The sequence below is a fragment of the Heloderma suspectum genome, chromosome 1 (genome assembly GCF_057233095.1).
Source record: "Heloderma suspectum isolate Gila_16-S chromosome 1, 16-S_ref, whole genome shotgun sequence".
Taxonomy (NCBI): domain Eukaryota; kingdom Metazoa; phylum Chordata; class Lepidosauria; order Squamata; family Helodermatidae; genus Heloderma; species Heloderma suspectum.
This window is the reverse complement of record NC_139458.1, coordinates 134,785,158-134,802,887: the sequence shown is the minus strand read 5'-3', so window position 1 is coordinate 134,802,887 and position 17,730 is coordinate 134,785,158. Positions and strand designations below refer to the sequence as shown.

Here is a 17,730-nt window from a genome sequence, read left to right as displayed (position 1 = left end):
ACTTTCACATAACTGTTGTGCTGAAGGCAAGCGTGGACACTTTTATTAATCTGCTTCTGGTCAACAGGTTGCGCGAGTGTTTCCATCATTAAAATAAATAAATACAGGCTGTATTTTGTAGGACACTCATTAAGATGGTCACCCTCTTTTATGACTGGCAGGTTTCCTTTACAGGTATATAGTTTCAGCAGGTGCAGCCTTGCCCAGGACAGAAATAAGAAACACTTCCACTGTTGAATTTCTGCCTCTTAATGCAGCTGTGAAAAAGCGCGGAGCCGCTGTCCGGTTATGCCCGCGAGCTTTCTGTATTCCGAGTGGCCTCCTCCTCCTCGGCAAGGTAGCCGCTTCCCCCTCTGCCTGGATAATGGTCCCCTGGGTTTTGATAGCTGCCATCCTGCGGGATGGATGCTACGCCAGGGCACAAGGTGGATTCAGTGACAGGGCCGTTGCACACCTGTTGCCTTTTGCCTTGCCCGGCAGCCTTTAACAGTCCCTGAAGCGCCTCGAGCGTTTCGCTTTGGGGGCTGGCAAGGCGGGGCATCAGTCTTCGACTAAATAAAATCTTCGCCGGGGAAACAGCAGCACCAGCTTCTCGCGACCCTGCTCAAGGCGCTACTCAGCGCTCGCTCTTCGCTGGCCCCCGGCCGGGGCGTTACTGCTGCGCCGGCTCCGGCCAGCAGAGGGCAGGAGGCGCGGAGGCGGGCGGGAGGCGGAGCGCGGGCGGAGGGAGTAGGGGAGGGCGTGAGGGGAGCGGCTGGGACGTCCGCAGAGCCGGAGCGCGGCCGCAGTAGCCCAAGTTGCGCGCCCAGCGGCGTGGTGGAGGCCGGTGCGTGGCGCCCGCCGGGGAGGGCTGGGAGCGGGTCTCCCCGCGTGAAAGCGCGCCCGCCGCCGCTGCTGCTGCGCTGCGCGCGCGGCTGCGCGAGAGCGGCGCGCCCGAACTCACCTCAGGGCGCGGGTCAGCCGGGGCCACAGTCTGGGAGCGCCGCCGCCGGCCCCGAGAGAAACGGCTTCGGGGCGCGCGCCGCCGGCTTTGCACGGCTCGAGGCGCCCTGGCCGGCGGGATGTCCCCCTGCGGGCGCGGCGGCGACTAGTCCGGCCGCTTGGTGCATGGCACAGCTATGGAGGTGGTGGACGAGACGGAGGCTCTGCAGCGCTTCTTCGAAGGTAGGCGAGCGCGAAGCCGGCGCACGCTGCGCGGGGGCGGAGCGGGCGGCCCAGCTCCCCTCCGCCGCCGCCGCCTCTTCCTCTCCCTCTTCGCCGCCTTGGGCAGTGCGGCTTATTCGGGGGGCGGCGGGAGCCCTGCCGCCGCCGCTCGCGGTGTCTGGGTGGCAGGAGCGGCGGCGGCGGCTCGTAAAAATACGTCGCGTGTCGAGTAGCGAAGTTGTGTGGGGGAAAGGGCGCGGGTTCTGGGTGGAGAATGTAGGAAGTTGTGACGGGGGAAAGGGGTGTTTAAAAGTGTGACATTGCTTTTGGAAAGTCCCAGGGGAGGACGCCGAGGACCGCAGCAGACTTTCCACCAAAGGCGCACGGAGGACTCCCCTCCCCGAGGCCCTCGGGATGGGGATCTGGGGACAAATATTGCCCCAAACACGGTCCAAGGAGTTGAGCTAAACTGTTCGTTCGTGTGCGCTCTCTCTCCCCCCCCCACCCCGTTTTATCCTCCCAGCGCGTGCATCAGATTCTCTTTTCCCCTCCTTTCTTCTTTCCTCAGGAACCTTATTTATAGTCGCTTTCCCCACCCACCCAGAACTAATCTTTCGTTAGTGGGAAGCGGCCGTGCACGTAACCATCACGTGTTGCAAACGACGTTAAGACCCTGGAGCGCCCTGGTCTTGTGAACGCTTGGGCCCCTATGCAGACTGCAGGTGTCTTGTGTGCTGCAATTCTTGGGGAAATGGGTTGAACTGAGATGTGGGTTGAACAGCTATGGAAGCATTCTCGCAAAGCCCCTTCGCCCACAAAAACCATAGGCAAGCTGAATGTGTGATACATTCCTGGACGGAATGTGCATCGTAAGTGCTTGTGCAGATCGTCCTCACTCTGCTTTTCAGACAAAGAGGCCTTCCAGGCCAAAGCCTGTGGGGCAGCCAGCTTCTTATAGTTCAGGGCCTGGCTCTTTTCTCTCTCTACCTTCCTTCCCGTATTATTCCCTCTCCATACGTAGCATCCTATATTATGTCTCCTTTAGCAGCTGTGGTGGAGCCAATGTTGGCTGAAAAGCAGTATATCAAAAATAAACACCCCCACAATACAAAGCAGGGCACCACTACCCTTTCCTGTAGCACATACCCAACTGTGGGAATCCTTTTTGCATGAGCCTAATCCCCACAGCCACCCCATGTGGAGATGCTCTTTTGAAGCCCAAGTCATGCATTACCTCCTGTGCTTTACACTTCCTCCTAGACCAGCCTTCCCCAGCCTGGTGCCCTCCAGATGTTTCAGACTACAGCTCCTATCAGCCCCAGCCAGGGTGGCCAACTGTTAGGAGTTGTTATCCAAAACGTCTGGAGGGCACCAGTTTGGGGAAGGCTGTCATAGGCTGTGAGAAGGTTCTTTATGGTTAAAAGCCTGCTTTCTAATGATTTGCAACCAACCCTGATTCCCATCCTATCTGCTGTGTGTCCCATTGGATATGGACCAATATGATGAAGGCCCTTTGTGCATTTCTTCTGAAATGGATGCCATCGAGTAACTGCAATGCCATAATATTTTGTGATGAGATGAATTACCTTTTAACTGATATCACCCCAGTCCACAGAAAAACTGCAAATATGATCCTCTGTCTCTTATGACATTCCACCTGTTGTATTGTAGTAAACTTCTGTTTGCCATAGAGCATACTCTTATCAGGGAGCTTCAGCCAATTCTGATCCCCTTCTGTGCACATAGAAACATATTTGTCTCATTCGTTTACTTAAAAACAAACACTTAGGTGTACACCTTTAAAAAATTTTTCAGAGGGGTAGCAGTGTTAGTCTGTTGTAGCAAAGACAACAAAAAGTATTGGTGCAACTTAAAAGGCTTGCATGTTTATTACAGCATAAGTTTTCAAGAACTAGAGTCTTAGGTCATAATAAAAGTTTTAGCCTCTAAGGTGCAACAAGACTCTTTTGTTTTCACATTTTAAAAAGTATTGTGTGAAGTGACCCTTACTTTAATGAGGGCTAAACTACATGTTACGTAAGAACTCTGTGTTTGGATTGACTGATATTTTGGTTTTATTTTAATGCAGCTACAGGAGGCATCTAATTTGACTGGAGCAGTGGTGTCAGGGGAGAGGGTATTTGACCGTTTCCTTGTTCTGTTTTCCTGGTCTAAACTGGGTGGTTTCCCCACCCAGAAGCTGCCGTTAGCTCCATAGGAAAAGGATTTTAATAATAAATATCTAACAGCAGCCAGGAATGTGGTGGACATCATCAAACAAACACTTAGTAAAGTGTGAAATATTGCTTTGTGGAATGGGACATAATGTCTCTTACCTTTGTGAATCTTTTCTAGGTCTTTTCCCTCTCTTTTTCCCCCTCTCATTTCCACATTTATGTTGTGTGACTCTTCCTTTTTTCAGTCCTGTATCATTGTTTTCTCTATATTTCTCCTAATGCTTCTATGGTTCTTCCTCCTGTTCTTCCTCTGCAAAGTTTCACATTTCCATATACCTTCCTGGCAGCATCTTTTTATTTGTGGCTTCAGGGTAACTCTACCAAAACTACCTTATCTTACTGATGATTCTTCCAGTTCAGTCACATCTCCAGGTGTGCTAAAATCCTGTACTTCAGATCTAGCCACCTTTACCCACTGATTCTGTTGCAAAAAAAGTGAGGCGTGGGAAATCACAGAGTTATCCTACACAATTAATTCTTAAGACACACATGTCTGTTGTTGTACATGTCTGTTGTTGACAGGCTGAATGGCAGTATAATCTTCCATGGACTTGAGGGTCAGTTTAATACATAGATCACGCTTGGGATTTGACATCGCTTTACATTCTTCCTTGAAACATCCTTTCTTTAGGATCAATGTGCATCTAGCAGCTATGTCTATGAAAACTTGTGTATTCTAGGTGCCTCATACAGTGCTGAAGTGGCAGACAAAGTAGTATGTGGAAATGGTAGTGAGCACAGTAAAAGAATTGTCTGTAGAAGTGTGCAGAGGTGAATTGACTTATCAACAAACAAAATGCAACCAATGTGCTTAAGCTACAGTCATCCTTCAACAGATGACCTATGTGTATTTATAATGAGCTAACATAGCTTAATGGCTAAGAGTGTAGTCAAGGCCAGGGGTAGGCAACCTAGATGTTTTGGGCTACGATTCCTATACTTGCTGACTATTGACTAGGACTTATGGGTGTTGTAGTCGAAGACATGTGGAGGGCACCAGGTTGCATGTCCCTGGCCCAAGAAGTCCCTAGTTCTCTCATCTTGCCCACAAATACATTTGGTGGTCTTTGCCACCCCAGTAGTCTCTCCACCACAGCTTCCCATCTGCAATATCGGAATGATAATACTGGTTTGCCCCACACCACTGTTGTAAAAAAATGCTTCTGATAAAGTATAGCGAGCTCTTGAAATGTGGTTTATAAATGCAAAGCATTATTATACAATGAAGGTTCAGCCTCAAGTGAAAAAGAAAGTCAAATGCATAGCCTCACTTTTACAGAAAATTGCTCATTTTGAGTGCCCCCTTTGGCTAAGAAATGGTTGTGTAGTTTGGAAGGACTCTAGGCTTAAAGGAAAACCCAGTTGTTGGAAGATGACTTGACACCAGTAATTTCAACTGAATCTAGTTTGCACCCTCTTCTGCCTACTGTTTCGTTTGTGTGAAGCCTCTTTTTTGCCTGCAATGCTAATATATACGGGATGAAGGATTCTCAAACTGATCACCAAGTAGCTTTCTTAAAAGGGGTTGTTTTTGTGTCAGCTTAGGCCCAGACTTTGTAGTATCAGATATTCCCAGCTCTCTCGCATTCTTACTGTTTACCCTAGGGCTAACGGTGCTTGGCTTTTGAAGAAGGTTCTGTGTAATGGCCGTGTAACAGGGAGAAATGTGGTGCATTGATGCAGAACTTGCTTTAAATCCAAAAAGAAACTTAACAGCAGATGTTGGCAGCCTAGTTGCAGCCCCACTGTCTTATAGGGCGATCTTATACACCTTTACTTGGAAGTCTTAAGCCCCACTGAGTTCAATGGGGCTTACTCCCAGGTAAGTGGATACAAGATTGCAGTCTTAATGTTTGTATTAGCTCCTATGCCCCACTTGCTATCAGACTGCTTGTTGGGTGCATCTCCCCATTTCTAGAAATATAGGAAGCTGCCTTACTGGTCTGTCTAGCCCAGTATCGTGAAGAATGACTGGCAGTGGCTCTCCAGGGTTTCCAAGCCCAACCTGGAGAAGCCGAGACATTCTGCATGGAAATGGTGCGCTCTCCCACCAAGCTGTCCCCCCCCACACACACACACCTTTCACCTTCTAAGGAAATAGCTTCGAGTCCTGCCAAAATCTGCTAATCTGAATATTGCCAAATTGAAATACTGTTTTTCTCCTTCAGTTGTACTGATAAGTAGGACATGTAGGATATTTTTAATCCCTGCAAGTCTCTGAGTTGTATAATTTCCCCTTTTGAATATAGGATTTCCATGAAGGCTTGGAGAATCGCATCTTGTTTTTCATGCGTTGTATTTTTGTTTGGTTTGAACTGAGCCTGTTGCTGTATGTTAGATAAGAATGAGAAGGAAATGTTTAGCAAAAAGGAACATTGTGTAGTGTGTGTGTGTGTGTGTGTGTGTGTAGGGAGCTGCTGATATGGATTATTTGCCCTCTTTCATATATTCATATCTTTCTTGCCCTAATCTCTTTTTGTGTTCAGATGACTGATTTTTCCAAAAGGATATTTGATGGGATAATTATTGATGCCAGTGTTCTTGATGCTGGATTTTCAGTGTGGTTCTTTACTTTAGGTCAGCTCGGGACCTCTGGTATTGAGACTGGTAATACGTATTTGTAAAATAAAGCTGTTCTCATAAGTGATGCTTAAATTTGGTTTTGCGTTTCTTGTGTCTATATTGCAAATGTAAAGCTTACATTGGTTAGAATGTACACTTGATTTAGAAATGGCTTCTCTTCTGCTTTTCACCTCACATGTACAGCATTCACAAGTGATATATTCTGGACTTCAAAGATTTTCTTGGGTAACATGTGAAAACATTCTGAATTGATCTGAAAGGTGAATCTGCATTAATTACCAACAAATCATGGCTAAAACACAACTTCCTTTTAAAATAATCCTGGTGGATGGCCAGCTTCATTTATGTTTTAATTTAATAACCCCACAAGGATATATAACATGGTCAGTCTAGTCCAGCAACACCCCCCCTCCAAATTTGGCCCAGTCTGGATGGTTAAGAAAGATTTAACTATATAACATAAGTACCCATAGAATGCTGGAATGGTTGCTTTTTTATGTTTTATATTGTATTTTCATCTCCTGTCCTAATCATACTTGTTTGTTATTTTTTATGTGTTCATTCTTTTAGTATGATGTAACCTGCCCAGAGAACTTTTGTTATTGCGTGGACTAAAAATGTAATAAAAAAATACTTGTAGAAGACTTCGGTCCTCATTATTCGTCCTTGGTTTTAATTTTTGTGAACCGCCCAGAGAGCTTCGGCTATTGGGCGGTATAGAAATGGAATGAATGAATGAATGAATAAATTTCACTCTTCAGGCTTATCCAGAGGTTTTGTCTTTCCCTGGCCCACCCCAGAAAGATTGTGAGCAGCGTGGGGGTTCCTATGCTAACTTTCACTCTCCCACATGCCCTTGCTCATCTCAGTGTGGGGAGGGGTGAACACTCAAGCAGGAATATTTGAGGTTTGGGTTGAATTTCCACCCCATTTATCTCACTAAATCAGGTTACTTGGGGTACTCAGCTGATAATCTTGAAGAAATACTGAGTGGGTTCAACAGAATTTAGAGCCTGTGATTGAGATCTGGAATTAACGTTTGAGTTAAATGAGGTTGATTATCTTTGTTTCAACAAGCAATGCAAACAAAGTTAAATAAACATATGGCTGTATATGTATATATTCTCTTTTCTCCCACCCTGAAAGTCTGCCTCAGGAAGTAATGAGCTCTCTGTCACTGGAGGTGTTTAAACAGAGGGTGGACAGCCATCTCTCAGGGATACTGTAGCTGCATCCTCCATGACAGATCCTGGATTGAGCAGGGGGTTGGAGTAAGTGACTTCTAAGATCCCGACAAACTCTATGATTCTGAGTGGACTGGACAAACTACCAGGAGGCAGTCCAAAGGTAGTTCGCCTCTATCCTCCTTCTGACACTGCAGGTTGGATGCAGGAGAACACAATTCTTTCTGTCTTGCGCAGTTGTTTGGCTTCTGCGGAGATCAGGTGTTTAGATATGATAGCAAATACAGGCCTTCAAATCCCCGGAAGCACATCTACCTTCAGAGACTGTGAAGTGCTTGGAAAGTTGCTCTTTCCTGTAACATCCAGTTATTTTGAAAATTAAAAAAAAAATATTTCCAGTGAGTATGTATGTACTAGTAATTCATAAGAACTCCCGAAGAGCTGTCCTGGATCAGACTCAGGGTCCACCCAGTTTCTAACAGGAGCCAGCTGGAGATGACCAGGAAACTCACAAGCAGGGCATGAAGGTTGTTGTCCTCTGGGAACTGGTATTCAGCGGTATAGTACCTCTGAACAGAGAAGTTCTATTTAGTCATCATGGCTGATAGCCATTTATTTAAAGGAGTTCTAACCTTCTTTAATGCATGGTATAAAACACAATAATACATACAAAAAACAAAATAAAAACAGAACAATATAAAAAGGAGAGGAGCTCTACCTCTCATTCAAATCTTCACCAAGGTTGGCCGTAGAATCCCTGTCCAAATGTCTGGAGACGGTGAGTGGCTGGATGGGGAGGAATAAGCTGAAGCTGAACCCTGACAAGACCGAGGTACTTTTGGTGGGAGACAAGAGGAGGCTGGGGGATGTTGACCTGGTGTTGAATGGGGTACGGCTACCCTTGAAAGACCAGGTCCGCAGCCTGGGGGTCATTTTGGACTCCCAGCTGTCCATGGAGGCTCAGGTGTCATCTGTGAGCCAGACAGCGCTGTATCAACTCCATCTGATACGGCGGCTGCACCCCTTCCTTCCTGACCATCTGCTCCCATCGGTAGTACATGCCCTGGTCTCCTCTTGTTTAGACTACTGTAATGCGCTCTACGTGGGGTTACCCTTGAAGACGGTTCGGAAGCTGCAGCTGTTACAGAACGCGGCGGCTCGCCTGATTAAAGGCAGCCACCGGCGAGATCACATCACTCCAGTGCTGAAGGAGTTGCACTGGTTACCAGTTGTTTTCCGGGCCAAATTCAAGGTGTTGGTTTTGACCTTTAAAACCCTATATGGTTCCGGCCCAGCCTATCTTAAGGAGCGCCTCCAGCAACACCAGACAGGCAGCTTAACAAGATCAGCCTCAGATGGCCTTCTCTCTGTCCCATCAGCCAGGACAGCTAGACTGGTGGGGACGAGGGAGAGGGCCTTCTCTGTGGTGGCCCCCACTCTGTGGAACTCCCTCCCTAGGGAACTCCATCATGCCCCCTCTTTAATGAGCTTCCGTCGTGCATTAAAAACATGGTTGTTCAGGCAGGCATTTGGGGTGGGTTAGGGTATTTAAAAAAAAAAATTATGGTAAAATTTTATTGTTTTAAATTGTTTTATGGTGGGTTGTACATCGCCCAGAGTGGCTGGGTGACCAGTCAGATGGGCGATTAATAAATTTAATAAATAAATAAATAAATATGAGCCCAGTTAAAAATAGCACTTATAAACAGTTTGGGTGAATAAAAAAAAAGTCCTTGGCAGCAGAAGAAATTATTTATTATTTGTTTATTATATTTATTTATATCCCGCCTTTTTCCCAGTCATGGGAAAAACATCAGTCTTGGCACCAGGTGAGCCTTTGGAGGGAGAGAGTTCCAGATTTGTCCCACCACAGTTGATGTATCCTCTTGCGAGTCCCTCGTGTGAAGAAGTTGTCCTTAACACCAGTACCTCGAATTGGGCTTGGCAGTGGACTGGTGTCCTTGATTTAAAGCTGGCAAGACTTTTTTCCTTACACCTGGTCCCAATATAGTAATTTTGTATTGTATTCTGTACTACCTGTAGTTTCTGAACTGTCTTTTAGGGCAGTCCCATCTACAGTGTAGTTCAGTAGTCCAACAGGGATATTACCAGAATCTGAACGACTGTGATCAAGCTACCCCTGGCCAGGAGAGGTCATAGCTGGTACAGCAGCCTTAGCTTTGTGCCACCACTGAGGCTGCTCGGTCCCTCAAGGATACGGCACCCTTATACTATGAACCTGGTTCTTAAGGGAGAGTAAACCCCAGTCCAAAGGAGGCTAACCACCATCTATTGGCATAGGCCTATGATTCACAAACAGCATTTCTATTTATTGAGATGGTGGTTCAGTTTATTGGTCCTCTTCTAGTCCATTACTGATTCCAGACACCAGTTTAACACGGTGATAGATCTTTCCCCCATGAATTTATCCTTTAAAAAAAGTCATCTGGATTGGCCCCTAACATGGTGGTAGGGGAGCTTATAAGATCCAGCTCAGGGGCCTACACCTACTCTAGAGTAAAAATGAAAAAGGACATAGCTGCTAGATGCACATTTAAAGTAATGTCTGTTTTGGCCCTAAGGTAGTTGCTGTTGCCACATATCTGTGACAGCTAATTCTGAAAGAAATAATAAGTTCCATTTAAAAGAATAATAATTTCTATCACTGCTTTTAGTCAACACCAGCACTGCTGCCCAGTGCTGACCCTGCAGTGAGAAGAACAGGGTGGGTGGAGAGTGAATAAACTTGAAGGTTTCCTCCTGATCTCCCCCCATTGAGGATCGTGTGTGTGTGTGTGTGTGTGTGTGTGTGTGTGTGTAATGTCCAAAGGGGCCCTTAGTTTGTAGTAGTTTCAGGATTTAGGAGATCTTTAGCATTACAAAGAATTCCCTGAGCTTCCTTTCTAATACCTGTGGATATTCCTGAGCCTGGGCCAACTCCAGATCTTTGCTTAATATCTAATGATTATTGTTAAGAGAACTTCCACGGTGTTTGAGAGTAATTCCCTTATGTTACAAGTATGTGCTGAAATAATTTCAGCTATTCAAGAAATTGAATTTTCACCACATCTCACCCCACCGTAAGCCATTCCATTTGTTCTGTGTTGTTTAATAATTATTTCTGATATGCTATATCCATGTATCCTTGAATGCTGATAGTCCATGTTTGTGGGACATATTATGGGCAGGGAAGATGGAGTGGATGGATAGAAAAAAACATAGGCATCTAGTAGCTCACTGATGGCTTTGGAGAGAATTCTAATTGCAAATAGAAAGGCCTGACTGTTACCTTCTTGTGGGGGTTCCATAGGCTATTGGAACAGATATTTCTGCCTTTGGACAGGGGTTTACTATGTGACCCCTGATTCTGTGATTGTTCATTTCTTTAGATCGGCAGTCTTCAGTCTTTTCAGACCTAAGAATCGCCTTCAACATGAGGCCCATTGTTTAAAAAAATGTTTATACCTTTCTCTGTTCTCTGCAGGGTGACCATATTCAAAGGAGGATGGGCCTCCTATGCACCTTTTAATAGATAGGTTCAAGAAGGAATTTTGGCAAATGCTGCTTGTGATGCACACGTAAAGAAAACTAATTGTGAAAATTCCCTCTCCTGTGCTACCACTAAAGGTACAGGAGCCCTAAAGCAAATGGTGGTAGAGCTTTAGGTGCATTACCTACCCATTAAAGATAAATCCCTTAGTGCAGGGTTGGGCAACTTGCTGCCCTCCAAATATTTTGGCCCATAACTCCCATCAGCCCTAGCCAGCATAGCCTATGGTGATGGATGATGGGAGTTGTAGGCTAAAAAAAATCTGGAGAGCCATAACTTGCCAATCCCTGCTTCAGTGCTGCTTCTTCTGATGTTTTGTGTCCTTATTACCGCAGGATTTGAACTTGAAACTTGCTCAGTAAAATGTTGATGTGCTTTTCCAAAATGAATTGCTGCAAGAAGACCCAGCAGTATTTCTAAACATTAAAGGAGAATCAGTGGCAAAGGGGCAGTGTGGACTATCATGGAATTTGGAATACATATTTCTGTTCTTCCTGACATGAATAGTTGACAAGGGTATTGTGGTTAAGCATCGTATCATTCATTCCCTTGTCCCTTCATTGCAAGGATTATGGACCTCTTGTTCGCAGTACAAACAGAAAGAGGCAAGGAAAAGAAGAAAATGGGGAATAATTTCAGTGCTGTGACAGAAATGGAAGTGAAGAAGCTATTGAAAGTGTAGAGTTAAACTTATTGGTGCCACACCAACCTATATGGAACAGTTGCCCTCCACTTTTGTGTTTTCAAAAGGAATTGGGCTCTGGAGGGCAGAGAATGTAGTTCGAGATATTTCTGAGATCTAGAATCTATTTTGTTTTCTACATGATGATATTCTTCCCATTGACAGGAAGAGTGAAAACACTGTCTTGCATCTTAACTCAGTTCTAGATTAGCTATACTCTGGTGGGGTGGGGGAGAGTAATTACTGGCCCTTTGCTTAGTTTTGATGAGAAAAGAAATCAAAAGAAAAGGAATGTTTGGAGAGGTAGAGTCACCACAAGGAAGGTAAAGCAGTCAATTTTGGCCTGTCTGTAGTGTTCAGGGAGTGTTTACATAGAGCGTTTGTATTTTATATCAAAGAGAAAGTGGGGAGTATTGGGGGGGTGGCGGGGGAGAGAAACAGCCTGACCCTTGGCTGGCATTCTCTGGAAACCCTACCTTCCTCTCTTCCTAACACACACGTAAGGGAAACAGTTACAACAGAGCTTAGCTATTTGGGATCCCGCTCGCTCTCTTGGCTAATTTATGAGATAAGAGGTTGTTAAAGAATGTATATCGGGAAAGATGTGCAGAGTAGCTTGAAAGGAAGAACAAATGGTGTAGGGAGGGGTGGAGTTGAGTGGGTGACTTGGCAACTCTCTGAGAACTTTAATAAGATAGAAAGAAGGTGATGGTGGAGGCAAATATATATATTTAAAACTGTAGAGACAAGAGGCACAGGGAGAGGTGAATAAGGCATTCTGAAGTTTGTAAAACTAAAGGGTTTCAGGTGCTCTGTTGCACTCAGGATTGAAATAAACCAATTTGATACAAAGGAACTTTATCTTTCTCTCATTTCAACAGGTGGAAATGGAGCTAGTTCCTTCAGTGACATGAAAAATTCATATTTTACAGAAGCTGAGAATCTTGGCACTTTAAATCTTTTTGCAGAGTGAAAAGCAGAGAAAACACCCATGTTCATCCACACAGACTTTCCTGCTCAGGTGGTTTCCTTAATTTTGCTTTTGTTAGTTTCTGCCACTGGGGCCTGGGAGTGTCTGAGATGGACGCATGTGCAACATGAGTGTGTTATCAGTGTGTGAAGGAGAGTGCTTAGATTAGTGAATGTTCAAGGCAGAGTGTGAGTTTTATTTGTAGAATCATATGGGCATTCCAAAGATCGTTATAATGTACCTTTCTTACTGTATGGATTTTGTTTAGCAAGTATAAAACTATTTGCTGGCTTTTGTGAATTAACTTCCACAGTGCCCCCGGGACTAGGGGTGCTTCCAGATGAGGCTTTTATGGTGCAGTTGCCCTGTCTGATTCACCGAATTTTACATGGGATCCAGACAACATTGTTGCCCTCTTGCAACCCTCCCATGTCTTCCCACCACTTCTATCTTTTTTTTTTTTTCTTACCACAGAAAATTCATTAAGGAAGGAAAAATGGAATAGCTGCAGAATGTCTGTTGACTGATAATGCTAGAAACCCTCCATCAGGAAGCACCCTAGGACTATAGTCCTAAACCCATTCACATACTTAAAAGTCCCACTGAAGCCAATTGTTTTAGAAGTCTGCACTTTTAAAGTATGCATTTGGAACTATTGGTTTTCTGCTTTGTCATGGAAACTACAAGTGACGAGCCCTAGCTCCCATGGATATGGGAATTGTTCCTCAATCTGATTTTTCCATTCCGATCAATTTTAGTGCTGAAACAAAGACTTAACACAGATTCCACATTTGCTAAATCTTCCTCCGATTTGGAACATCAGCTAAACTTAAATGCAAATTCTATGACGGAGATATTTCTTTATTTTTGCATTGGCCCTGGAATGTGTTAACACTAATTTTAAATTTCCAAACATGTGTAGGCTTTCCTGAGTGAATTGATTAGAATTCTTTGTGCTTATCCTTTGTATTTGCTTCCAGGAGGCACATGTATTGATTGAGATGCCAGTGTGTATCTATGAGGGTGAGGCTTTGGTGACAGGATGGGAGGAAGAGCCATCTGGAAAAATTAAGCAAACCCACAGTGAACTAGAAAAGAATAAACCAGTACTATGAGGGGTGTGTCTCTGTTAATTCCCCCTCTTAATTCATTAAGAGTTGGGAAGTGCACCATTTGCCCATGATGGGTCACTCTGGGGTCTAACGAGGGAACAAGCTATGGTTGTTTGTGGAATGGAAATGAGATCTCCAGTAGGTAAATGTAAGGTGCATTTTTACAACAGGTACTATACTATGCTGCAGCCAGGCATGGTTAATGCTGGGAGACTGTTTATATGCACTGCATGCTGCTGTTCTTGTCTGTGGCCACAACTGACTTGGGGTCATGATCCTGACCACCTGAAAGGAGTAGAACCAGATTAATTAAGTAATCCCTCCCAACACCATTCAGTACTGAAACTAGGATGATATGTGGTCTCCAGCCACCCATCATCACCAGTAATACTGCTTAAGACTACACCATTATGAATGTACAGTTCCATCCCTATTGGCATCAATTTTATGAATCAAATGCAGGATCTTTCACCACACTCACGTGATATGTTGCTCAAAAATGGCACAGAGTAACCTATTCCTGTTTAGTACCACATTGTTGCTTTTTGGTTCTGTGCCTCCTCCAATCTTAATCAAGGCCGCTAATTCTTCACTTACATAGGACAAACGTTTTCTTTAGGAACAGACATGTTAACTCTGTTTTGTGTCCAGTCCCTTCTCCATTTGTTCCTAGAGCTTAGAAGTCTTTTCTTTTAGACTTGGCTTAGGGTTTGTTCCTTACACACAAAGTTTTTGGGATACGTCTCCATCCTTAGGGTGCAAGCCTGGATAGGATAGCGACTGGGCCACAGACATCTTGCCTCTTTTAATCTCTTCTTTTGATACTAAAGAGTGAGCTTCTAAGTGGGTTCAAAACTCATCATTGAGTGTAGCTGACCACAGCAGAAGTGCCCTCAGTATCTGGGAGGGAGGAGCTACAATCAGAAAGTGTTGCATCAAACATGGCAAAATTTTGCTGAACTTTACTGACATGCTCTAAGAAAGCGTGCAATGCTGCACAACTTTCTGTTGTCATTCAGGTTTTTGACTTTATCTTTTTGAAAGCCTGAGGTGTCCTATAGGATGGCCTCTTATTTTTTTAGGATTGGCTGGTGCTGTGTGTCAGAAAGTTAAGAGGCTTTCTGCAAAGTATTTTGCTTAGTGGAGGAAGTCTGTGACAGAAGGGTCTTGTGGAAGCTGGTACAGTACAAACACATGACTGGCCCCTCTTGGTAATCCCCTTGCAAACCCAAATCCCAGTGAGTTCCTAAGCGGAGTGAGATGCTGTAGAGAGGTGGCAGCCTCCATGTCTGGCAGTCACTTCCTCACCCCACCCCCCTTTCCCTGCCTTTGGAAAAGGAAAACCCTGCAGGAGCAACGGTGGAATACAGACCAGACCAGACAAGCAAAGCAACGTAATGTGATGCTACAGCGGGATATCAAGGACATGGTTGGAGTGTGACACCTTGGCTGTTGCTGCACTCAGGATGCGTTGGATTAGAACAGGTAAATGCATGTAGCAATGTAGCATTTCCCTGGTCGAGCACCAGTGCTGGATATACTTCTTTTCTTGACCGTTTCCATCTTTCTCAGGATCAGGGGATTTACAAAAAAGCCTCTCTACCGGAGAAAGATAGGGTAAGCAAGAGGAGGTTGGACCTTCCTTGCAATATCTGCTTCAGTACTCCCAGGAGCAGAGAGGCCACTGCATCCGTTTTATTAAGGCTGGAGGGGAATGTCTTTCCAAGCCAAAGCTATTAACTTGACATTTAATATAGCTGTAGCTCAGAAGAACTTCCTGCTTTCCTCATGCATCGTCAGAATTGTTTGAGTCTTTCTCCCTTGTAAGATGGCACTCAGGATTTTATTTCATAGGGACTGAGGACAAAGGAAGTTGGGGAGTCTTGATGGAACTACTAAGAGAAATAGACCCCTGAGATTTGGTGGAAGCTGCAGGGCTTTGTGGGAGAGCAGGACAGGGTTTGGGGTAGGGAACCAGGATCCATCCCTTCATGCAGGATCTACATGACCATACAGGATGAGTATGATAAAGGACTGGGGCAGTCTCCAGTGAGATTCAGGACTGTGAAGTCCAGCAGTTTTGAATGAGCTGTCCAAAGTTGCCCCTGGCTTTTGGTTTGGAGAGAGTTAAAGAGGGCTTTTTCTAAGCATCTGGGGTGATGGCTGGGACTGGTGTGGTTTTAATAACTGTATATCTTATGGTGTGTAGGTTTTATAGGATTTGAAGGGATTGCAAGCCACTTTCAGAGTTCTTTGACTTTGCTGAACAATTAATTGCAAGAACATGGTGATAATGTGGGGGAGGGGGCTGGAATAAATCCTCCTTCCTGTTGGGGTCCTTTCCCTTCCTTGGTCATGACTGAGAGTTTCTGGAGATTATTTCTCTCTGACCTCCTCAGTATGATTCAAAGTGGGCAAATCCCAGAAGGAGTTTACCCTTTACCTATTTTTCTCAGGCAGTGATTTTCTAACTTCCTGCTGTGAGGGAACCGTTTCTGGATAAATCAGTGTGCCAAGGAACTCCTTCATGTTGCACAAGATCTGGGGAGGGTTCCAGGTTATACACCAAGTACATCTCAGATGCTGCCCAGGTCTATGAGGCTGCAAAGGCGCAGCACAGGAACTGTGATTGCACCCCAGAATGCACCCCATTTTGTAAGCAAATATTGATGACAGACAACCTGTCTTTCAGGGAAGATTGCCTGCAAATTCCAATTTTTATTTTATTTATCGTTCCTGTTCTCCAAGAAGTTCAGGGTGGCATACATGGTGCTTTCTCCCCAATGTCATCCTCACAACAGCCTTGTGAGGTAGGTTAGTGATAGATAATGGCATGAGTGGCCCAAGTTCACCTAGGGGGCTTCACAGCTGTCAGGGGCACAGCAACCTCTTGAAAAATGCAACCATGTGTAATGCAAGTAACTGGGGAAACTGCCTTATGCCAAGTCAAGCCACTGGTCCATCTAGCACTGCACTTTTGACACTGACTGGTAGCAGCTTTCCAAGGTCTTAGGAGTTTTTCCTAGCTTTGCCAGGAGATTGAACCGGAATTTAGCACCAAGAAAACTTGAAATTCCACAGCTTATTTGGGTAGTACAAGTTAAACATACCTGCTCATTTGTATAATTTATTATAGCCCTGCTAGCCATGCAATGAATCCTACCCTTTTCCTGTTGGTGGTGGGGATTACTGCTGTTTTCCTACATGCTGCCATAAGGCCTAGAAACCTGCTTTTAAAAAAACCAAAAAAACCAAAAACAGATTCCCAGGATGCTGACATCTTTGTCCAAATCCAGTATAGAATTATGCACAAGTACAGGATTGAGATGAATATGAACTTGAGCACGCTCCGGGAGAGAGCGCAGGACAGGAAGGCCTGGCGTGCTATGGTCCATGGGGTCACGAAGAGTCGGACACGACTGAACGACTGAACAACAACAACAACAGGATTGAGAATATATACTAGTCCTGAGTATGAAATGTTCTTTAAAGATGAGCTCCTATTCTTACTCTCTCCTGCACTTCTTCTTTGATTTGTTCTCTTCTTATAGTGAGAAAAGAAGTGAAAGGCTGTTCAGGAGTTGTTAACTGAACATGATGTTCTTGCCAATAGGCTTTTAGATAAAGCCTCTTCACCCACAATGTTTTCCATAATGGGTGTACACAGTTATATGGAACAACAACAAAACAGCTACCCTTGTACCATGTGTGAAGGTGGTACAATGCATGTATTGGGAAGCATCCCAATGCATGCTCAACACTCCTTTGCAGTTGCATACTGTAGCAGGAGATTGGTAATAATGGACAGCCTGTTTTTTGGCTGCTTGTCTGCCATCAACAGCCTTCTCACTGCAGATTCCCCTGATACGTTTCTGTAGAACACCAGTGGAAAGTGATAGAACTAGGATGGTAATGAAAGAGTTATGATGTTGAGATCCCCCCCACCCGAAACTAAGATTCCACAGTGTATACTGCAGATAGCCAATACATCCCCTCTGTTCTGAGCTGGATCTACGCTCCAACTTAGATAACACTATTGGTGTTGTATCCAAATATACAAACATTGTACTCGTGGTAATTCCCCTCCCTTTTTAATAAGTGTAAACTTCATTGGAATTTTTTGCAGCTTTTCTTTCTTGGATTCTGAATGGGCACCTGTCAGCCTGTGCGGTTGGTAGAGTATTCTGGGTAATTCGTTGCTTCCCTACAAAGATGGTGTTGATTGGCTGGGTACTTGCCCTTGGACTTTGTGCTCTCTCTGATAAGAAC

General features: G+C 44.8%; 1 protein-coding gene across 1 annotated transcript in view; it reads left to right on the top strand.

The window, feature by feature from the left end:
* Positions 1 to 734: 734 nt before the first annotated feature.
* MYRF (myelin regulatory factor) overlaps positions 735 to 17,730 on the top strand; it is a 151,935-nt gene continuing 134,939 nt past the window's right edge. The window contains exon 1 of the mRNA XM_084858587.1: positions 735 to 1,164. Coding sequence (XP_084714713.1) covers positions 1,119 to 1,164 — 46 coding nt within the window. The 5' untranslated portion in view covers positions 735 to 1,118. The remainder of the gene's footprint in view (positions 1,165 to 17,730) is intronic.